Source organism: Bactrocera neohumeralis, unplaced genomic scaffold (genome assembly GCF_024586455.1).
Source record: "Bactrocera neohumeralis isolate Rockhampton unplaced genomic scaffold, APGP_CSIRO_Bneo_wtdbg2-racon-allhic-juicebox.fasta_v2 cluster11, whole genome shotgun sequence".
Classification (NCBI taxonomy): domain Eukaryota; kingdom Metazoa; phylum Arthropoda; class Insecta; order Diptera; family Tephritidae; genus Bactrocera; species Bactrocera neohumeralis.
The window spans coordinates 8527851-8551732 of NW_026089624.1; the positions used below are offsets into that span (position 1 = coordinate 8527851).

Below are 23882 nucleotides of genomic sequence, written 5' to 3' on the forward strand. Positions count from 1 at the left end.
AAATGTACTATTTGAATTTTAGGGAAAATATGCCGTCACATTTCAAAGTCAAAGAATATTGTCCTTTAGTATTTCGGAACTTGCGTGAGCGATTCAGTGTTGATGATGTTGATTATCGCGAGTCATTAACTCGCTCACAGCCATTACGTATTGACTCATCAGGTAAATCCGGAGCGCAGTTTTACCAAAGTTATGACAAATTTTTTATAATAAAGAGCTTGACATCGGAGGAAATCGAACGTATGCATGCATTTTTAAAGCAATATCACCCAGTGAGTATTTTCGCCCATAACTCCAGAACTTTCATCTTTACGTTTGTTTGCAAAATGTTTTGTAGACTATAAGCAAAAATAGTAAGACTTCGTTCATAATTTTAAAATTTTCAATTATTTCTTCAAAACCTATGTCGCCCTCGTGCCAACGTTAAACCGTTGTTTCCGGAATAGCTTTCAATCCGCGTAGCGATTCACGTTTAATGTCTCTAATTGACTCAAATCGGTTTTCCCGGAGCGGATTTTTTGAGATTGCTGAATAGCCAGAAGTCATACGAAGCGGCACAATATTGGTTGAAAATTTGAGGGAAAACTCACACAGATCCAATGCAGTATGTGACAGTGCATTATTGTGGTGCAAAAACCAAGAGTTGTCCACCCTCATATTTTATGCTCTTTCTGTCTTAATACAGAGTATAATATTTTTGTTAATCTAACGGCTGTATATATCACCTAAAACTAAGCGAAATAGATGTAGGGTTATAAGTATATAAAACACGGGTGACTGTCTGTTAGTCCGTCCGTCCGTGCAAGCTGTAACTTAGTATAAAATTGAGATGTCTTGATGGTATGTGGGTACCGTAGTACAAAAACAATTACGAGTTCGTAGATTGACGTAATCGGAAATCCTATAAAGTGCCATAACTAAGTAGTAACTTAAGCTATAGAACTCTAATTTGGCACAGAAGATCGCAGTAGCAAGGGAAATTATTAAAAAGGCCCCGCTTTCTAATAAGTTTAATGCACATATCTTCTAAACCACTTAATCTACAACAACTAAATTTGCCTAGCGCAAATATTATGAGTACAGTGGAAAATGTTGAAAGGGCACTAAATACGCCAAAAATATTAAATTTTACCCCCGAGATGGCGTGGGACGGCTCTATGACATTTTTGTCGCTTATGTGAAAATTGGACCATAAGCGTTGCTTGGCACTTTTTGGTGAAATCACATATCTAGCACGCGACATTTTTCGAAAGTGGGCGAAATCGGACCACAACCACGCCTATATCCCATATACCACAACTTTAAATTTAATTTGATTTTTTCATTTTCAAGTACACAAATCAAACAGGAATTAATATAACGAGATAAAACATTGCACGAGTAATGCCTGTAGGTATCGAATATCGGTATCTATAGTTGACTTTCGCCCGAAAATTCATAAATTCAGATATATTTTCCTAATAATATCTCTGTGTATCAAAAATTGTGTTAGATAGATAGATTGGTTATTAATGAGGTAATACACCGCGACCTAGGGTCTATTGTGCCCTCTCCTATATCACATGTCTTCACAAAGTTCCAGCAGTCTGAATAGTTCCAGGAGTTTGCCGGGCGCTACTGAGGTGACGTGATCCCTGTCAATGTATATGGAACCCAGGGCCTTAAGCCTTCTTCTGCAAATTGCTGCACAATCCAGATTTAGGTGTGCTGGTGTTTCCTGTTCCAGGTCGCAGAACCGGCAGTTAGCGCAGGAGACTTATGCCGATGTTACAATTCCCACGACAGCCGGTTTTACGCACCGGAATTGACTTGGTTTTCATCCGACCAAGAGCTGTTCTTTCGGCGATCTAACCCCGTTTGACCTCTACGGTCCCCAGGAGCCCAACCAGGCAACATAGCTCCCCTTCTGACTTAGCTAATTGGGTCGGCTTCACAGAATTTACTGAGAGCACCTTCAACGCTCTACCTATTCCTTTGGACGTATGCGTTGGCGAACGTCAATTCCACAAGGTGATCGCAGCAGCTACCGCTCGCTTCATCCCGGCTGGAAGAATAGCGGAAATCCGCCCCAACTTCCCAGTCGAAGCAGCCGTTTTAGCTAATGAGCGCGACACCTCACGCCATGCCGATCCCGGGGATCCCCGAATAAGGGATCTCAATTTGGAGATTCGGCGTATGGTAAACCAACATAAGCGGACGAAATGGATGGAGCACCTGAAGTCCTGTAACTTCTCCACCGGTGTGAGTAAGCTTTGGGCTACTGTCAAAGCTTTGTCTAACTCGAAGAGACATGACGACCGAGTTGAAGTTCAATTCAATGGTCATGCCTCTTCGGACCCGAAGAAGTGCGCGAGCTATTTTAGCCGGCAGTTCACACTGCACCCTTCGGTAGACAAAGCTAAACGATGTGTTAACCGACGGCTGCGCAAAATGCCAAACGACGGCACGCCACTTACTTTCACCGATAAGGAGGTTCAGGGTGTCACCAACAGAGCAAAATCATCCAAATCCATTGGCCCTGATGGAATCAACAAGCTAATGCTAAAGCATCTAGGCTCGGCGGGAGTAGGATATCTCACCAAGGTCCTCAATCTGGCGCTGACCACTCTTCAAATACCCGATGTGTGGAAAGTCGGAAGAGTGGTCCCACTGCTGAAACCTGGGAAACCCGCCAACAAAGGGAAATCTCATCGACCGATAACTCTCCTCTCCCCAGTAGTGAAGACACTGAGGCCCTGCTACTCCCGACCTTCACTCACCACCTGAGCCTAGCCAGCCACCAGATAGTTCGTGGCCTCAACCAGAAACCACCCTGCGAAAGAACGATCCTCGTAGCTTTGGACCTGTCAAAAGCTTTTCACATAGTCAATCACACAACGCTACTGCAGGACATCGAAACAGCTACGCTCCCTCCAGGACTAAAGAGGTGGACCATGAACTATCTGAGTGGTCGCCAGTCATCCGTACTATTTCGAGGTAAAACATCTAAACTGAGAAGAATTAAACAGGGGGTTCCGCAGGGTGGTGTCCTCTCCCCACTACTGTTTATTTTCTACATCTCGAAACTCCCGCAACCACCAGAGGGAGTTTCCATAACCACGTACGCTGATGACTGCACGATATTGGCGTCGGGCAATGGAATCGATGGCATGTGTTCGAAGGTAAACAGCTACCTCTCCGACCTTTCTCGTTTCCTCACTGCACGAAATCTCACACTTTCCCCCACCAAATCCACAGCGACCATATTCACAAACTGGACGAAGGAGACGGCGTCAAAATTCCGACTGTCAATAATCCTTAGATTTTAGGTGTAACATTGACAGTCTATGCTTCTCTCCTTATACGACCGCGAGTCGTACAAAGCCGCAACAAAATCTTCAAGTCGCTAGCCGGCAGCACATGGAGAAAAGACAAAGAAACGTTGTTGGCAACATACAAGGAAATCGGCCGGCCGGTCCTTACGCAGCTCCCATGGTTGGATGCAGTGGGCAGATGACACTGCACTCCGGACCACTACAGGATGTCCTTTGATGTCTCCCATTGAACACCTCCACAGTGAGACGCTTATGCTCCCAGTTAAGGAGCATAATGAACTCCTCTCCAAGCAGTTCCTGCTGGGATGCTTTCGCAGAAATCACCCTTGCAGCCATCTGCTTGGAGCGGAACCGCCTCCTAGGAGCATCAAAAGGTCAGTCCTGGATTACGTCGACGACGTCGTACAGTACGCCGACCGGACTTTGGACGCAACTAATTTTCGACAGATACTGACCGCCATTCACAGCGGAGCCATCAACACCTTCACCGACTCCCCTCCCGTAAATGGCGTTCTTGGAGTCAAACCACCACCCATCGCAGACGAAGAGCTCCAGCTGCCGCGAGAAACGCGTGTGAGCCTTGCGCAACTTTGTTCTGGACACTGTAGCAGGTTAAACTCCTACTTATCCAATGTATGTCCTGTATGCGACGAGTCTCCGCATGACACTGACCACTTCTTTGCATGCCCTGCTCCCTACTCCCTGCAACCCTACTCATCTAACACTCTTTTCCCTTTGGTCCGACCCCGTCGAAACAGCACGTTTCTTGGGCCTACCGTTAGATGACATCGACGACAACACAAATGACATTTACCATCCCAACGGGGATTGAATTTCCGTTAAAACAACAACAACGTGCCCATGTTGGACAAGTGCTTCCTGAGCTTACAGTGCCCTGTGTAGATTGCGATGAGGAGGCGGAATTTGTCACGGCGGAGGTTAATTAGTTCTTTGAACCTGGAGAGGTTGTATCGCCTAGAAGCAGCTTGGCATGGCGCATACCTGCTGCCAGTGCTGTTTTCTCTCCGTTATCTCTTCTGTGCGGAGCCGCTCCGTGAAAGTATGGGATCCCACCGCGATGCATGGTCCTGGTCCCATCATCCCTCTGATGTTACGGCAGAAAAACTCTGAAACTTGAAGAGTAATTAATCACATGTTGCTAGCGATTAATAATAAGTTCATTTAATTTATATGAGTTATACTGTGCAATTTGGCATCAGCATTATCCAGGTACACGCTTCCCTATCTGGCATCACCATGATCAGGTGACTCATTTTCGTTTCGGCATTTCTTGTTTGGGTCAGAACATTGTGCAGTATACAAAAACAACTAGAGGCACAATTATCAGGTGATGCGTTTTAGCTTGGCACATCAAAAAAAATATTCAAATGTAACTAAGGAATGTTTAATAAAGGAAATCAAATGTACTCAAATGGTTTAAATTTGATTTGATTTGCAAATTTTTCTTATTTTTTATCTTATCTTGTAGAACCTAATAAGACAAGACAATAAAACGGATTCGATTTTTTGAAACCTGTAAAGCCATGTAACCCCTTAACCGAGTTTTATGAAATTTCGAAAATAATTTTTTTTCACTCTGTTCGAGATAAGAATCAGAGTAGAGCCGGATTTATGACCAACAAAAAATTATATTTTTTAGAATAAACAATTGAATTTTACAAAAAAAATTCAATTTGCCGTAAAAGTTCGAAAATTCTAGAATTAATCAGAAGTTAACTTTAACCTTGAATAACTTTTAAAGGAGTGAGTATATCGAAAAATTGTCCGGACTTATTTTGTAGAGCATAGATAGATAGATAGATAGATTATTGAGGTTCTGCACCGCGACCTAGGGTCTATTGTGCCCTCTCCTGTATCACATGACCTCCCAAAGCCCCAGCAATCTGAAAAATTCCAGTAGTTTGCCGGGCGCTAGTGTGGTGATGTGATCCCTGCTGATAAAGATGGAATTCAGGGCCTTAAGCCTTTTTCCACAGATTGCTGTGCAATCTAGGATAAGGTGTACTGGTGTTTCCTGTTCCAGGTCGCAGAACCGGCAGTTAGCACAGGAGATCATGCCCATGTTGGACAGGTGCTTCCTGAGCTTGCAGTGCCCTGTGTAGACTGCGACGAGGATTCGGAATTTCTCACGGGGGAGGTTAATTAATTCCTTAAACCTGGAGAGGTTATATCCTCCTAGGAGCAGCTTGGCGTGGCGCATACCTGCCGCTGCTGCCGGTGCCGCTCCCCATCCTCTCTCTCCTCCGTGCGGAGCAGCTCCTTAAGAGTGTGGGGTCCTACCGCTACGGACGGCTCTGGTCCCCACATCTTGGATGCTGCCGCCGTGCGGGCCAGCTCGTCTGCCTTCTCGTTTCCTTCTACTCCCTTATGCCCTGGTACCCAAATTAGGTGCACCCGGTTGCACAGGGACAGGCGGTTTAGCCTTCCTATGCATTCTTCTACTAAAAGCGATTTGGTCTCTTCACGATGACTGCCGAGGCTGCCGATGCGTGATGTAGGTTCACCTGGGCCACTTCTATGCCGGTGCTGGAGCCTACAGAATCGGTTCTAAGAGAGACAGGTCCCCGTCTTCGTCCCCTTCATCGACCTGCATCTCCAACCCTTCCAGAAGCTCCTGGGTGGATGGCATCTTTTCTTCTTGCCCGTTGCTCTCGTCTGCATCCGCGGCGGTGGTCGCAGCCTGCCCAGCCGAGATGAGTCCGCTGGGGGATTCGCTATCCTCCCCTGAAACCACAGATGCAGTCGCCTCCTGCTCCTGGGTGAATGACATCTTTCCTTCCTGCCCGTTGCTCTCATCTGCATCCGCGGCGGCGGTCGCAACCTGCCCAGCCGAGATGGGTTCGCTGGGGGATTCGCTGTCCATACCCGAAGCCACAGCTGCAGTCGCCTCATGCGCCGCTGGGCGGGCTACGGGAGGAGCTGGTGCTACGTTCATCCCCGTCTTGGCCTCTTGGCTCGTGGACGCAGCCTTGGGCCTCCATGGCCGCATCATAATCTTGCCGAAGCGGAAATTCAGTTTGAATCCCTTCAGCCTTATAAACTTGTAGGACTCGTCGTCCATCGTGATGTTGAGGTTCCACCCGGAACCCACAACACTGCTTGCTACGACTTTCCACGCCGAGGTACTTAAACCTTCGTTCTGGTTCCTCACCAGACTAAGCACGAAGTCGTAGCTATCCTCTGCACTTCTCGGGAAGAACGCTACCATGCTGTGTGTTCGCGGTATTTCCTCCCCTCTCTTTACACACAGGGCCGGGCCCTTCCAACCCTCGAGCCTTGGCGTGATCTCCTTCAGCCAGGTGGCCGACTTCTCTTCCTGGCAGTCGACCAGCAGCATGCCGCCCTTAAAGAATATGCCGTTAAAGGCACCGGTGAACTTATTGCCGATGGATAGGGCCTTTACCAGGCAGTTCTGCAGGGCTGTAAGTTGCTCAGACTCTAGGGCCTCCGCCGGGTAATTGCGGGGCACCACTGCCATACGGATGCTACTTACAGCCTCCGAGTATTTGCGGCTTTCGGTACTTATAGGCTGCTGGTTGGGGTAGGAGCGCCTACCACTGGCCTCTTGTGGTTTATCTTCCCGTATTCTCTTGGGCTTAGGTGGCACCTGAGGCGTTATTTGGCCACCCTTCCTCTTCTCCGATCGACTAGGTGCCTCCTGGGTCGCCGGCCTTGCTGCGCTCTGTCCCTCCGACGAGGCTGCTTTAGCACGACGACGCCTTCGGTTTCTGCGTTTTGTCGCGGCCGATCCACCGCTGGTACCTGCGTGTCGTACATTGTTAGGAGAGGGGTCTTTCCCACTGCTCCTACCCAGAGCCCGCCTTTCGGCTGACTCCGGGGTCATGCCGTCCTCAAGGAATCTTAGGTACCACTTAAGAGTGGCTCCACTCATTCCCAATCTACGTGGGTCGTCATGACCTCCTGGCTGTCCTGGCTCCGGGGTACATGGAATGTTCCCTCGTTGCCGTCTTCTTTTACGTTCACCCCTTGATTCCACTTTCGTGAAACCACCCTCCTCTCCGCAGTCGATCCTGCTCGAGGGGGTTGCGGGGGTAGCGTTTGCGCGAATTGCGGTTGACGCGTTGCGTTGAGTGCCGCTGCAAGAGGGCACATCGTCGTCGTCGTCACGAGCGTGCTCTTCAAAGAGTGCACGTTCTTCCGGCGACAGGGCGTCCAAGAAGCTAAACTTACGCTTAGCCCCTGGGCCACTCTTGCCTGCGGTACTGTTGCTGCTGCTGTCCTTGTTCACCGTTTTTATTGTCGTTGCTTTGGTCGTTGCCGTTGTTGTTGTTTGTTGTTTTTGTGGTTGTTGTTGTTGTTGTTCTTTCATCTTGTTCGTACGACCGTTCGGCTCGTGTTGTAAGCCTCCCGGTCTAGTCTAAGGAAGGGGAGTCTAAAAGTCCACTGCGCCAGAGCCCCTTGACGCAGTAAGGCCACCGTTACTTCCCAAGGCGGCCCGGTGTTGGGAAGGCTCCGTGCGAATACAGCCGAATTTACCTCCTGGCTGCAAATCATCCAATGGGCACGGGTCGCATAACACCCTGGATTAGGAGGTGGTAGCTCTTGGTCACCGTGCACATGCAGCCTCCGACAGCCACCGGGGGCGATGCTCTGCAGCAACATCTCCGGTAGCTGAGAGATGCTGTACTGTGCTGCGGTTTAAGCCCCTGCACCACGACAAGGTGCCTACCATTCGCAGAGGTTGTAGAGCATTTAATTCCGTACAAGAATATGACTTTTTTTATTCCTTCAAACGAGAAAGTTCCAGAGAAAAAAAATATTCGTAATAAGTTGCAAAATCCCATGTAATTTCAATGGGAAATGTATCGTGTTTGGGGCAAGGTTTATTATGAAAATTAAGGGCTTTTTATGGTCCGATATTTTTTTTAGATGAAAAACTAAAAGTTTAGGGGGCGTCTCGTCAAAAATAATCAATTTGGTAAATAACGGACACACTAAAGTGCAGTGAAGGAGGATTGACCATCAAAGGTTACACCTAAAATCTTAGGGTTATTGACAGTCGGAATTTTCACGCCATCGACTGCAATATTAAGTTCAAGTCTACACTACTTCGTCCAATTCGTAAAAATGGTCGCTGTGCATTTGGTGGGGGAAAGTGTGAGGTTCCGTGCAGTGAGGAAACGAGAAAGGTCGGAGAGGTAGTTGTTTACCTTCGAACAGATGTTAAGTGCTGTGGTGGTTCTGTGCACTTTTCGGAATTCATGCTAGTGGCTGGCTAGGCTCAGGTGGTGAGCGAAAGTCGGCAGTAGCAAGGCCTCAAGTGTCTTCACTACTCAGGAGAGGAGAGTTATCGGACGAAAAGATTCCTCTTTGTTGGCGGGTTTCCCAGGTTTCAGTAGTGGGACCACTCTTCCTACTTTCCACACATCGGGTATTCGAAGAGTGGTCAGCGACAGGTTGAGGACCTTGGTGAGATAACTTACTCCCGTCGAGCCTAGATGCTTTAGCATTAGCATGTTAATTCCATCAGGGCCAATGGATTTAGAGGATTTTGCTTTGTTGATGACACTCTGAACCTCCTCATCGGTGAAAGTAAGTGGCGCACAGTCGTTTGGCATTTCGGCACTTCTTCGGGTCCGAGGAGGCATGACCATTGAATTGAACTTCAACTCGGTCGTCATGTCTCCTCGAGTTAGACAAAGCTTTGACAGTAGCCCAAAGCATACTCACACCTTTGGAGAGGTTGCAGGACTTCAGGTGCTCTATCCATTTCGTCCGCGGATTTCCGCTATTCTTCCAGCCGGAATGAAGCGAGCGGTAGCTGATGCGATTACCTTGCGCAATCGACGTTCGCCAACGGATACGTCCTTAGGAATAGGTAGAGCGTTGAAGGTGCTTTCAGTAAATTCTCTGAAGCCGACCCAGTTAGCTTTATTAAAGCTAATGAAGGTACGGTTGTCCACAGAAACGAAATCAGGAGGTTTCTCGATCGAGATAATTATGCTCAGATGGTCTGATGCGAGAGTTAGCATAAGTCGAGCTATTGCAGGTGCCCATAACTCTGGTGGGGGCTTCGTCATTCATGTCGAATCGTCTATCTGTTCCGCCAGCTCCATCCCCCAGCGATCATTTGACAGGCAGGAAAGCCAAAGATCGTGGTGCGCGTTAAAGTCGCCTAGTACCAAACGGTTTTCACTACGAAGTAGCGCACCTATATTCGTTCAATATCCTGTAGGGCAACATGTAACTGGGGGATGTACATATATATTAAATATTTCGGGTTGCTGCCCCTGCTCCTAATCAGAGACCGATTCTCTGCTGCCTCTGGTGTCATGCCGTCCCGCAGGTATCTCAAGTACCACTTGAGAGTGGCATCACGCATGCCCGCTCTACGTGGGTCGTCACGACCTCTTGTGCTTCCTGCTTCTGGGGTGCGTGGAATGTTCTCTGTCTTCTCCTTTTCCGTTCGCCACTATTTTGAGAGGTTGTGGGGGCGGGGTTCGCACGACTTGCAATGGTCGCGGTGGACGCACTGCGCTGAGTGCCGCTGCAAAAGGGCACTTCGCCGTCGTCGCGCGAGTTAATATTTTAACCTTTAACCACAACCTTATGTTTCAGTAAACATTAAAGAAAAATCATCAAAACAACTTTATCTTAGAACAATAGAAGCGCACTATCAGTACAACAAACAATAACAACCCAAATAGTTATTTACTAGTAAACAACCAGGGGTCGAATGTTTACATCCGTGAACGTATCACTCGTCACGTAAAAGTCTGTATTTAGTATTATGACATACGTGATCGTAACGCTTCTATCGTAATCTGGCATGCTGACAAACGTCAACGAGTATATAATCGTATCCGTTCGTTCGAATCGTCATTCGAACACAAATTACCAATCGTAATAGACAAATTTATGGAAATGTGAGCAAATTTTTTTAAATTTTATGTTTTTTATAATTTTTAGTAATAAAGAACACAAATAAGAAACCAATGAATGGAATATCTCATTAAAAATTAAAAAAAAAAAAAAAAATTATTTATATGAACAAAATTTTTGTATTTTAGTTGACATTAAAAATAAAATTATTTACAAGGTAAAGGACATATACATATTTGAATTAAATATATTAGAGTATACATTATTTGGTCTCTTATCGTTTGGCCGATTGCGGTGAGGCGGTTCGCTACCCGGTGCCCATTTTTTGTGTGTGATAAGATTCGCAATTTTGAGGGTCGTAAATTTTATGCAGATTTTATGTAATGTCTCACAAACGTTAGTAAATCTTCCACTTTTGTGGGGTGATACCTTTTTCTCTTGCCATATCCTAAAATTCTCCACCTTCTTTTTAGATTCAAATGCTTTGTTCAACAATAATCTACAAAGAAAATTTGTTAATGAGGATTCATAATTTGTTTTTTTGTTTTTATACCTACGCTATTGCTACGATCTCTTAGCTATCTCCGCACTATTTTTTTATCCCCATCACTTTCACTTGAGCTCAAACAAAAAAAACAAAGTTGGATATTTAATTAGCTTTTTTTAGTTTATTAGTCAGTACAAGTCAGAAGGGGAGCTATGTTGCCTAATTGAGCTCCTGGGGACCGTGGAGGTCCTCTGTTGGCCACTCGGATTGAGTGGCGGCGCGGCGCGCGAACTATGTGCGGATTGCACAGCCGTAGGGGCTTGTATGGCAGTATTGCGCAGGCAACATGGGGCCACGTAACGCGTGGTCCACTCCCTATGAGTCTTAAGGCCTGAGCAGGTCTTAAGATGGCTCCATCCATTGCATGTATTACACCTTACCGAGGTGGAGTTTGGATGGAGCCGTTTTGCGCATACGCAACAGAAAAATTCCTCCGGGCCCGGGTTGGACTGCTGCAAGGCATTGCTCCAGTGACGACAAACACAAATTAACACTTACCGATCCAAACTGGGTTAGCTCGCCGAAAAAACAGCCCTTGGTCGGATGAAATCCGAGTCAATTCCGGTGCGTAGAACCGGCTGTCTTGGGAATTGTGGTCACTTTATCATTATCGACTGCCGAGTAACAAGTTACCACTTGTAACACTTGTACAGTTTATGTGTAATATATTCAATATTGAAGTACATGTGTATACGGTGAAATATACAAATAAAGGATCAGTCAGAACCAATCTCATTGGCTGACTTAAAGTTATATATTTATTGTATTCCTAACGAGTAAATAAATTAACTCGCGCGTGCTCATCGAAGAGTGCACGTTCTTCCGGAAAAAGAGCGCCCAGGAAGCTGAGCTTGCGTCTAGCCCCTGGGCCGCTCTTACCTGCGGTACTCGTGCTGCTGCAGCTATTTGCTGTTGTTGTCGCTACCATTCGCAAGGGCAAATTGTGTTAATCGAGTAAATACTTCCCTGAGCCCCCATTTACCTAATGTCAAGATTTATGATCTTTCAAAATGATTTTCACTCATCCCTCCGATATATCAACCGTTCCAGTAAGATCTCTGACTGATAATAGTCGATTCTCAAGCACCAATTCCTTTATATTAGTGACGTGTTGATCCTCAGATGGTTGTTCTTGTTGTTGTAACGGTACCTAGCGCCGTTATGAGGGTAAGGATTAGATAAGTTGGCATCGCCGTCTTCCAACGGTAGGCCCAGGAAAGGAAACGTGTTGTTTCGATAGGGTTGGACTAAAGGGAGAGGGGTGTCGGATGTGTGAGGTCAGGAGGGCATGCAAAGAGATGACTAATGAGACTCATTGCTCGGTGGACATATATTTGAAATGTCAGGGTCTATTATGGATAAGTAGAAGTTTAATGGAGGGAGTTATATTTAGAAGTTCACGCATGGGAGGAAAATTCTCTGATAGCTATTCACTTGGGAGTGGCCAGAAAGGATTCTTTTACATATGGCTCAAGCAGCTCATGACTTCCGGTCTTTGGACAAGTGTCCTCTGGGTAGCCTAAGAACATCCGTTTGAAGGCGAAAAATACCCTACCTAAGGTTGTGCGCTGGATTTAAGACCCGCCACGTAAAAAAATAACCCCAATGAAGACTAGAAATCAGCCTCGGATGAGAGACCCCCCCCCCCCTTTTGATGACGACCATGACAAACAAAATTAGCACTGTGAATTGAGGGCATGCACCTGGAATGTCCGGTCCCTTAATTGGGAAGGTGCCGCTGCCCAGCTGGTTGATGTCCTCGTTAGAGTGAAGGCTCCAAGTAGGTCCTTGTCGCATTTACTACAGTGGTCATATATAGGAGCGCAAGTTTGGTGGTGGGAGAGAAACTCCGTCGCCGAGTACTATCATTCACGCTGGCGAATGAATGTCCAGCTAAAGCGAGGTTCTTCAACATATCGCTGATTTGCGCCCACGCCCCGACGGAAGAGAAAGACGATGTGACCAAAAATGGGTTGAGGCTGATCGACTTCGCCGGGGCCCGAAATATGGTTATCTGTAGTACTAGATTCCAGCATAAAGAGACTCATCAAGCCACCTGGCTATCTCCGGATCAAAAAACCACCAACCAGATCGATCATGCTGTGATAGACGGAAGACACATCTCCAGTGGTTTAGATGTGCGTACGCTCCGAGGTCCTAACATCGACTCGGACCACTATCTTGTTGCAGCCAAGATTCGCAACCGCCTCTGTGCAGCAAAAAACGCACGCCAACAAACACAAGAAAGGTTCGACGTCGAGAAGCTGCAATCACAACAGATAGCCGAACGATTCTCTACTCGACTTGCACTCCTGCTCTCTGAGAGCACTCGTCAGCAACTCGGTATAAGGGAACTGTGGGACAGCATTTCAAACTCCTTACGTACAGCTGCAACCGAAACCATTGGTTTTCGGAAAATGCAAAAGAACTGGTAACTGGTACTGCCGTGTTGCAGCGGAGAGAAAACAGGTTGCCTACCTCGCAACGTTACGATCGACCGTATTACGTGCGGAATGGAATAGATACCGAGAGTTGAAGAGGGAAACGAGACGCATTTTCACACAGAAAAAGAATAGAGGCCGAAATGTGTGAGTATGAAGAGCTTGAAAAGTGGCCGACAGGGGTAATGCTCGAAAATTCTAACAAAAAATGCGGCGGCTAACTGAAGGTTTCGAGCCCGGAGCAGAACCCCCAAAGGTGATCTAGTGACCGATAGATAGATAGATAAATTATTGAGGAATGCACCGTGACCTTAGGTCTATTGTGCCCTCTCCTAATTCACAGGGACTCACTAAGCCGTAGTACATTGATGAAGTCCAATAACCTACTGGGTGCTAGTGAGGCGATATGATCCCTATTTGGAAACATGGATCCAAGAGCCTTTAACCTGCGTCTACAGACTGCTGCGCAGTTGGCTAGCAGGTGTTCCGGTGTTTCAGGCTCCCTGTCGCAAAACCGGCAGTTGGCGCAAGCTGATAGACCCATGTTAAATAAATGTCTGTTCAGTTTGCAGTGGCCGGTGTAGGATGCGACCAGTAGCCTGAGTTTATTCTTTGGGAGGTTAATTATTGATTTAAACCTATTCCGGTTGTACCCTCCAATTAGCAACTTAGCATGTCGCATACCATGCGCTCGTTGCCAATTCCTTTCTCTGTTCACTCTTTCTTCCTTACGGAGCAGCTGCTTTACGGTATGGGAGCTGACGCCGGTGATAGCTCGGGCCCTACCATATTGGTTGATGCTGCAGAGCGGGCGAGCTCATCAGCCAGTTCGTTGCCGTCTATTCCTCTATGACCAGGCACCCAAATTACGTGCACCTGGTTTCGTTCAGCTAGGCTATTCAGCCGTTTTCTACACTCCTGCACTAGTAGCGATTTGATCTCGAAGGAGGAGATTGCTTTTTAGTGCCGCTTGACTATCGCTGAGTACGGTTATTTGCTCATTGCGGTAGTTGCGATGGAGTTTTATCTCTATACACCGACTTATGGCAAAGACCTCTGCCTGAAAAATGCTCGGAAAGCCACCCATCGGTATGGAGAGTTTGGTGCGTGGACCCGCGATCCCTGCCCCAATTCCCTCCGACGTTTCCGAGCCGTCGGTGTACCACTTCAACGTACTTTCCCTCAGCGTTAGCTCAAGAGCGGAGTCGTTCCACTCATTCTTATTGCCGAGGGTAACCTTGAACTTCTTCGTGAAGTTAACTGTTTTGGTAATGCTGTCCTTCGGAAGGAGGGCTATTGGAATATTACCACTTATCACCTCCATCCTCTGGGACGAGATTACCTTACCTTTGCCACACCCCTCTGCTGTCATTTGCAGAAGTGAGTGCTTGCCTACTTGACCGATCACCAAATGAAGAGGTGTGAGTTCCATCAGGACCTCCAAAGCTGCCGTAGGGCAAGTACGCATTGCGCCCGTCATGCAGACACAAGCTAGTCGCTGTAGCTTGATAGTTGGGTTCCTACGGAAGCTTGCGACGCTATTGAGGCCCAGGACACCGCCCCATACGTGATTATCGGTCTCACAATCATGGTGTACAACCACCTTACGATCCTTGGCTTACAGCCCCAGGATTTACCCGCCAGCCGATTGCACACCATTAATGCCTTTGTTGCTTTTACCAGCATCTGGTTCACATGCTGCTTCCACCCCAAGGTTGAATCCAGTGTAAGACCAAGATATTTGACCCTGCTAGTCATCTCGACCTCTCTACCACCAAGTGTGAGATTCCTGAGACCCTACCTGCGTCTCGTAAACGGAATTACGGTCGTCTTTAAGGGGTTGATACTTAATTAAACTCCACTACACCACTTCTTTGCCAGGTTTAGACCTCTTTGTATCAGGTCGCAGAGAGTGTCCTCAAATTTACCTCTGGCTATGATTACAATGTCGTCCGCATACCCTTGGCAGTGGATTCCATTGTCCGTTAGCAGTGCTAACAGGTCGTCCACGACTAGGCTCCATAGTAGTGGTGATAGCACACCACTCTGTGGGCAGCCCTTTGTTGTGCCAAGACGAATCCTTGTACCTTCTACTGTGGTCTCAGCGATTCTGGTGCGCAGTACGGCCTCTATCCATCTACGCACCGGTGCTGCCACATTCCTTCTCTCCAGTGCCCTGGCTATACTCCTGTGAGATGTGTTGTCAAAAGCACCTTCGATGTCCAGGAAGGCGCATAGCATCACTTCCCCATTCTCTAGTGAACTCTCTATTTCCGAAGTTAGCTGGTACAGAGCCGTATTGGTCGATCTTCCCGCTCTGTATGCATGCTGAGCAGCATTCAGGGGTGCACTCTTCAGCGTCTTCGATCTTATCTCATATCTATGATCTTTTCCATAGTTTTTAGTAGGAAGGAAGTTAGACTAATTGCCCTGAAAGATTTGGCCAGCGAATAGTCCTTCCTTCCTACTTTGGGTATAAAGATCACCTCAGCCGTCCTCCATGACTCAGGGATATACGCCATTGCGAGGCTCTCCCTCAGCAGCCGAACCAGGCGTGGCAGCAGAATCTGCTCACCCTGTTGTAAAAGCGCTGGGAAGATACCATCCACTCCCGGAGACTTAAACTTCTCGAACGAGGCCAATGCCCACTTGATCGAGTCCGCGGTGGATATTTGTTTCGCGATTGCCCAGTCGGAGCGGGATGGCCTGTGTTCAATTACGGGTAGACATTGGTCTTCCGGAATAGTCTTCGGGAAGAGAGCGCGCAGAACCTCTGTGGCTCTGTCTTCCGCGCTGGTCGTAAAAGTCCCGTCGCTCCTTTTAATTGCCAGCACTGTGTCAATCTTGCCTCTGGCCAGCGCCTTGTGCAGTCGAGCTGCTTCTGGTGTGAAGTTGACATTTTCACAGAATCTCCTAAAGCTAGCTTGTTTAGCAGACCTAATCTCCTTATTATAAAGAGTGAGGTTGCTCCTATACTCTTTCCAGACCCCTGTACGTTTTGCTCCATTCTATAGATTACGTACTTTTTTCCTGAGGTCTGTAAGCTTCCTTGACCACCAGGGACAGTTGCGCCTGTCAATGGGCACTTTTAGGGGGCAACTGTGATTGTAAGCGTTAATAATGGACCCGTTCAGCGCAGATAACCTGCTCTCTATTCCCGGGCCCGTAACGCTACGGAATTGTCAGTCTGCCCCTCCCTACTAAATTCCTCACTCAGCCTCCCCCTGAAGGCGCTCCAGTTTGCCCTCCGAGGGTTGCGTCTAGGGGCAGTTGTCTTATCTCTACCTTCAGCGCGAACCTTAAGATTCTATGGTCTGACAGGGAGGGCTCCGCCGAGACCCTCCAAAGTGAGACCCAACCGCTTGCAGCCTAGTTACTGAAGGTGATGTCAAGCACTTCCCTTCTGCTTATCGTTATGAAGGTGGGTTCGCACCCCACATTCTCTATTGCTAAATTGCTACCTGCTACATATTCCAATAAAGACTCACCCCTCGAGTTGCAGTCCGTACTGCCCCACTCTACGTGGTGGGCGTTTGCGTCGCAGCCGATGATAAGGGGCAGCCTGTATCTCCTGCAGTACTCTACAAGCCTTTCCACCACTACGGGGGGGTGCTGTGGTTGCCTCCCCCGGGAAGTAGGCTGATGCCAGGACGAAGTCCTTGCCTTCATAGTCCCTGGTCTGTACCGCCAGCAGATCCTGCGTCAGGAATTCTGAAATACAGAAGAAATTAATATTGCTCCTGACTACTATACAAGTTCTAGGTCGCTCGCTAGAGTGAACCCAGATTACCTTGTTGTGTTCTGTCTTGAGGCCAGCAGGATGCTCAGTTTTTCCGCTGTGAACCTGCTCGTTATGACAGACGAAGCTGCCGCCGCGTGATGCAGGTTCACCTGGGCGACTTCCATATCGACGGCCACTATAATAGTGGTTCGATGAGGAGCAAGTCCTTATCCCCGCCGTCGTTCGCGCTGCTGTCCATGAAATCTCCTAATTCATCGAGGAGTTCCTGGGTGGAGGGGAGCTCTGCTCCCGGGACAACTGGGGTGTCCGAGGTCGCGGCACGCGTGGCCTGCTCAACCCTGCTTACGCTGGGTTGTTCCGCGCACTCCTCCACCTGCATACTCTCCACCTCCGAGGCCGCCACAGTCGTGCCCTGTTTGGCATTGCCTACGCTAGGCTGAGTGACAGTCTCAGACGCCTCCTTGCTCCCGGTGGACACAAGCTTGTAAGGCCTTATGACCACCGTGCTGTACCTGTAGAACAGGCGGAAGCTCGCTGCACGAATGTACTTATATGAATCGTCGTCCACGTACAGGTGCAGTCTCCATCCTTTGAGTTCACCTTTATCCTCGACTTTGTCACTGACAATACTCCAGGCTGAGATGGTGAGGCCCCGGTTCTGGTTCTTAACCAGACCCAGAGCAAACTGGTAGGGCTTGCCTCCACACCGGGGGTGGAACATCGCCATGCTTTGTATGACCGGTATGTCCTCCGCCCTTTTTGCACAGAGAACGGGACCCGTCCAGCCTTCCAGCTTTGGGGCAAACTCCCGCAGCCAGTCGGCGGACATCTCGTCCATGCAGTCCACCTGCATCATGCCACCTGGAAAATCCACCCCAAGGAAGGACGCCGCGTATTCATCACCCCTGAATACCTTTTCCATGAGGAGGTCCTGGAGCACGGTAAGCTGCTCCGATTCCAGCGCCTCCGCCGGGTAGTTTAGAGGCAGTACAGCCATGCGGATGCCTTTGACAGCATCCGCATATCTGCGCCGCCCCTCCTCCACCCGGGGGGGAGCCGGTGCTGATACTTGGCTTCCGGCTATCTCCGAGTTGCCGCCCCTCATCCCCTTGGAGCGGTGCTGATACCTGGCTTCCGGCTATCTCCGAGTTGCCGCCCCTCATCCTCTTGGAGCGGGGGGCTCCTGCGGCGTTAACTGCCCGCTCTTCCGCCTCGCGATCTGTGCATAGGCAGCTGCACTGGCATGGCCACGGTCACTTGCCCGGCTGCCTTGCGCACGAACGGACGCAGTTGTGGCACGCTCCTTTGTAGTGGAAGCCTTGCTCCCTATACTTCTACCTTTGGTCAAGGCTTCCGCCACCTCGCGGGTCTTCCCGTCCCGGAGGTGCCGCAGGTACCACTTTAGGCTGGCCCCGCTCATGCCCTTCCTGCGAGGGTCATCGCACCCGCCGGGGTTGCCAGCTGCCGGGTGAGGGCGTTGCGGCCTTCGACGCTTGGACGCCGCTGCACGAGGGCATGTCGTCGTCATCCTCCCTGGCATGCTCCTTGAAAGGCGCCCGCTCTTCAGGCGAGAGCGCATTAAGGAAGCTGAACTTCCGCTTAGTTTCTTGACGGTGGGCTTTAATCTTTCCCGCTTGCAGCTGCGCCGTCTCCCTTGTCCTTCTCCTGGTCCGTACTCGTTGTCCGTTGTTGTCGCCTGGTCGAATCGTTGGGAGTTGCTGTTCTGTTTGTGGTTTGTGGTTTTTTTGTTGTTGTCGTTCATCTTTTTCTTACGACCCTCGGCTCAACGAGGTGAGCTGTCGCGTCTACTCAGTTTATGGGGAACTAGGAGGTCCGCCACGCCAGAGCCCTTTGGCGCGGTAAGGCCACAGTTACTCCCCAATTCGGCCCGGTGTTGGGAAGGCTCCGTTCTAATACAGCCGAATTTACCTCCTGGCTGCAAATCATCCAAGAGGGTTGCACTCCTGCTTTCTGAGAGCACTCGTCAACAACTCGGTATAAGGGAACTGTGGGACGGCATTTCAAACTCCTTACGTACAGCTGCTACCGAAACCATTGGTTTTCGGAAAATGCAAAAGAACAGCTGGTACGACGAAGAGTGCTGTGTCGCAGCGGAGAGAAAACAGACTGCCTACCTCGCAACGTTACGATCGAACACAACGCGTGCGGGATGGGATAGATATCGAGAGTTGAAGAGGGAAGCCAGACGCATTTGCAGACAGAAAAAGAAAGAGGCCGAAATGCGTGAGTATGAAGAGGTTGATAAACTGGCCGACAGGGGTAATGCTCGAAAATTGTACGAAAAGATGCGGCGGCTAACTGAAGGTTTCACGACCGGAGCAGACGTTCCATTGCCCGACCATGAAGAAGTTCAAATAGCAATTCACCGTCTGAAGAACAACAAAGCAGTGGGGGCCGATGGATTACCCCCCGAGCTATTAAAACACGGCGGCGAAGAACTAATAGGGAGCATGCATCAGCTTCTTTGCAAAATATGGTCGGGCGAAAGCATGCCCAACGATTGGAATTTAAGTGTGCTCTGCCCAATCCACACAAAGGGACACCCCACAATCTGCGTCAACTACCTTTAAATCGCATATAAGGTTCTATCGAGCGTATTGTGTGAAAAATTAAAGCCCACCGTCAACAAACTGATTGGACCTTATCAGTGCAAAATCAACAACCGACCAGATATTCACCATGCGCCAAATCTTGGAAAAGACCCGTGAAAGGAGAATCGACACACACCACCTCTTCGTCGATTTCAAAGCTGCTTTCGACAGCACGAAAAGGAGCTGCCTTTATGCCGCGATGTCTGAATTTGGTATCCCTGCAAAACTAATACGGCTGTGTAAACTGACTTTGAGCAACACCAAAAGCTCCGTCAGGATCGGGAAGGACCTCTCCGAGCCGTTCGATACCAAACGAGGTTTCAGACAAGGCGACTCCCTATCGTGCGACTTCTTCAACCTGCTTCTGGAGAAAATAGTTCTTCTATAAGAGTGTACAGCTGCTAACGCACGCCGACGATATTGATATCATTGGCCTCAACAGCCGCACCGTTAGTTCTGCTTTTTCCAGAGTGGAAGGGACGACAGCCTCACCCCACGGCGCTCAAAAGCACAGCGGATCAAATCAATGCAATGGTCAGCACCCTGAGAATGCTAGGCATTTTCAGTACCAATTGGCAGTGTGGAATGGACACACTAACCACCTTGGTCGGGTTCGAAGCCCATCTAAAACCTCTGCCGTGCTTTGGGTCCGGCACCCGGTTGCAATGCATCTTCCCTTTCAACTGACAAAGTCAGTTCTTCCCGCATTTGGGTTTTAACCACAATCACCACGATACTCCCCGAGGGGCTAGTTCGCATGCGCAGGTTTGAGTAAACTCCAAGGACTCCTGCTCACCGTGGTAGCAGAATTAAGTCTCAGACCTCGTAGCTGAAGTCACTACCAGTTTAGCTTCCATACCCCTCGGCCTCGGCACTCGGCAGAGATGAGAGAGTTTCACCACAGACAAATTGTAAGCGTGTTTTGCAGCAGGGGACTCGAAAATAACAGAACTGAACATTTTCGGTGTTAAATGAGAAATATAATGCTAATTTCAATGTAAATAAATGTTCGCCTACAGATTTGTTTATTTTCTATGCGCAATTGACTTGGCATATAATTTATAGATGATCGGTATATATTTGGTATCAAAGCATATACTTAATATGTACGTAAGTATGTATGTTTGTATATTAAAATTTACCTACATACATGTGTATGTATATCATAATGATTCCATAAAATCATTAAAAATATATAATAGAGTAAATTTTGTATTATTACCGTTCGATACCAAACGAGGCTTCAGACAAGGCGACTCCCTATCATGCGACTTCTTCAACCTGCTGCTGGAGAAAATAATTCGAGCTGCAGAACTTAATCGAACAGGTACAATCTTTTATAAGAGTGTACAGCTGCTGGCGTATGCCGATGATATTGATATCATCGGCCTCAACACCCGCTCCGTTAGTTTTATCCATACTGGACAAGGAAGCAAAACAAATGGGTCTAGCCGTGAACGAGGGCAAGACGAAATATTTCCTGTCATCAAACAACGAACAAAAACCAAACTCTATAAGTCACTCATAATTCCCGTTCTGCTATATGGTGCACAGGCTGGGACGATGACAACAACTGATGAGTGGACGTTACGAGTTTTCGAGAGAAAGGTTCAGGGGAAGTTTTATGATCCTTTGCGCGTTGGCAACGGTGAATATCGCATTCGATAAAATAAAATATCTTATCGCATTCGATGGAACGATTAGCTGTATGAGATATACGACGACATTGACATAGTTCAGTGAATTAAGAGAGAGGATGCGCTGGCTAGGTCATGTCGTACGTATGAACGAAAGGACTGCAACGATTACGTCCGTAAGAATGGGTAAAGCGCTGATTCTGTGCCGTCCCAGTTAGATTTTATAAAGTTAACGAAGTTGTCCACAGAAATAAAGTCGGGAGCTTTCTTGAGCGATATAATTATGCGAGAGTTAGAATATGTTATTTATCAGACCACCACTTCTTCTTCTTCTTAATTGGCGTAGACACCGCTTACGCGATTATAGCCGAGTTAACAACAGCGCGCCAGTCGTTTCTCCAAGCCAAGCCAAGTTATTCCAAGCGTAGCCAGGTCCTTCTCCACTTGGTCCTTCCAACGGAGTGGAGGTCTTCCTCTTCCTCTGCTTCCCCCGGCGGGTACAGCGTCGAATACTTTCAGAGCTGGAGTGTTTTCGTCCATTCGGACAACATGACCTAGCCAGCGTAGCCGCTGTCTTTTAATTCGCTGAACTATGTCAATGTCGTCGTATATCTCGTACAGCTCATCGTTCCATCGAATGCGATATTCGCCGTGGCCAACGCGCAAAGGACCATAAATCTTTCGCAGAACTTTTCTCTCGAAAACTCGCAAGGTCGACTCATCAGTTGTTGACAACGTCCAAGCCTCTGCACCATATAGCAGGACGGGAATTATGAGCGACTTATAGAGTTTGGCTTTTGTTCGTCGAGAGAGGACTTTACTTTTCAATTGCCTACTCAGTCCGAAGTAGCACCTGTTGGCAAGAGTTATCCTGCGTTGGATTTCTAGGCTGACATTGTTGGTGGTGTTTACGCTGCTTCCAAGATACACGAAATTATCTACGACTTCAAAGTTATGACTGTCAACAGTGACGTGAGAGCCAAGTCGCGAGTGCGACGACTGTTTGTTTGATGACAGGAGATATTTCGTTTTGCCCTCGTTCACTACCAGACCCATTTTCTGTGCTTCCTTGTCCAGCCTGGAGAAAGCAGAACTAACGGCGCGGGTGTTGAGGCCGATGATATCAATATCGTCGGCATACGCCAGCAGCTGTACACTCTTATAGAAGATGGTACCTTCTCTGTTTAGTTCTGCAGCTCGTACTATTTTCTCCAGAAGCAGGTTGAAGAAGTCACACGATAGGGAGTCGCCTTGTCTGAAACCTCGTTTGGTATCGAACGGCTCGGAGAGGTCCTTCCCGATCCTGACGGAGCGTTTGGTGTTGCTCAACGTCAGTTTACACAGCCGTATTAGTTTCGCGGGGATACCAAATTCAGACATCGCGGCATAAAGGCAGCTCCTTTTCGTGCTGTCGAAAGCAGCTTTGAAATCGACGAAGAGGTGGTGTGTGTCGATTCTCCTTTCACGGGTCTTTTTCAAGATTTGGCGCATGGTGAATATCTGGTCGGTTGTTGATTTTCCAGGTCTGAAGCCACACTGATAAGGTCCAATCAGTTTGTTGACGGTGGGCTTTAATCTTTCACACAATACGCTCGATAGAACCTTATATGCGATGTTGAGGAGGCTAATCCCACGGTAGTTGGCGCAGATTGTGGGGTCTCCTTTTTATGGATTGGGCATAGCACACTTAAATTCCAATCGTTGGGCATGCTTTCGTCCGACCATATTTTACAAAGAAGCTGATGCATGCTCCTTATCAGTTCTTCGCCGCCGTGTTTGAATAGCTCGGCCGGCAATCCGTCGGCCCCTGCCGCTTTGTTGTTCTTCAGGCGGGCAATTGCTATTCGAACTTCTTCATGGTCGGGTAATGGTACGTCTGCTCCATCGTCATCGATTGGGGAATCGGTTTCTCCTTCTCCTGGTGTTGTGCGTTCACTGCCATTCAGCAGGCTGGAGAAGTGTTCCCTCCATAATTTAAGCATACTCTGGGCATCAGTGACTAGATCACCTTTGGGGGTTCTACAAGAGTATGCTCCGGTCTTGAAACCTTCTGTAAGCCGCCGCATTTTTTCGTAGAATTTTCGAGCATTACCCCTGTCGGCCAGCTTATCAAGCTCTTCATACTCCCGCATTTCGGCCTCTTTCTTTTTCTGTCTGCAAATGCGTCTCGCTTCCCTCTTCAACTCTTGGTATCTATCCCATCCCGCACGTGTTGTGGTCGATCGTAACGTTGCGAGGTAGGCAGCCTGTTTTCTCTCCGCTGCGGCGCGGCACTCCTCGTCGTACCAGTTGTTCTTTTGCACTTTCCGAAAACCAAGGGTTTCGGATGCAGCTGTACGTAAGGAGTTTGAAATGCCGTCCCACAGTTTCCTTATACCGAGTTGTTGATGAGTGCTCTCAGAGAGCAGGAGTGCAAGCCGAGTAGAAAATCGTTCGGCAGTCTGTTGTGATTGCAGCTTTTCGACGTCGAACCTTCCTTGTGTTTGTTGGCGTGCGTTTTTTGCTGCACAGAGGCGGGTGCGAATCTTGGCTGCAACAAGATAGTGGTCCGAGTTGATGTTAGGACCTCGGAGCGCACGCACATCTAAAACACTGGAGACGTGTCTTCCGTCTATCACAACATGATCGATCTGGTTGGTAGTTTTTCGATCCGGAGACAGCCAGGTAGCTTGATGAATTTTTTGTGCTGGAATCTAGTACTACAGATAACCATATTTCGGGCCCC

The 23882-nt window shown here is 48.3% G+C and overlaps 1 protein-coding gene across 2 annotated transcripts in view; it reads left to right on the forward strand.

Annotated features, from left to right (window-relative positions):
• The window catches only part of LOC126765693 (phosphatidylinositol 5-phosphate 4-kinase type-2 alpha), a 42804-nt gene that overhangs the window by 10318 nt on the left and 8604 nt on the right, over positions 1 to 23882 (forward strand). For both annotated transcript variants that reach the window (XM_050483422.1, XM_050483423.1), the window contains exon 5: positions 23 to 272. In XM_050483422.1, the coding sequence (XP_050339379.1) occupies positions 23 to 272 (250 nt within the window). The remainder of the gene's footprint in view (positions 1 to 22; positions 273 to 23882) is intronic.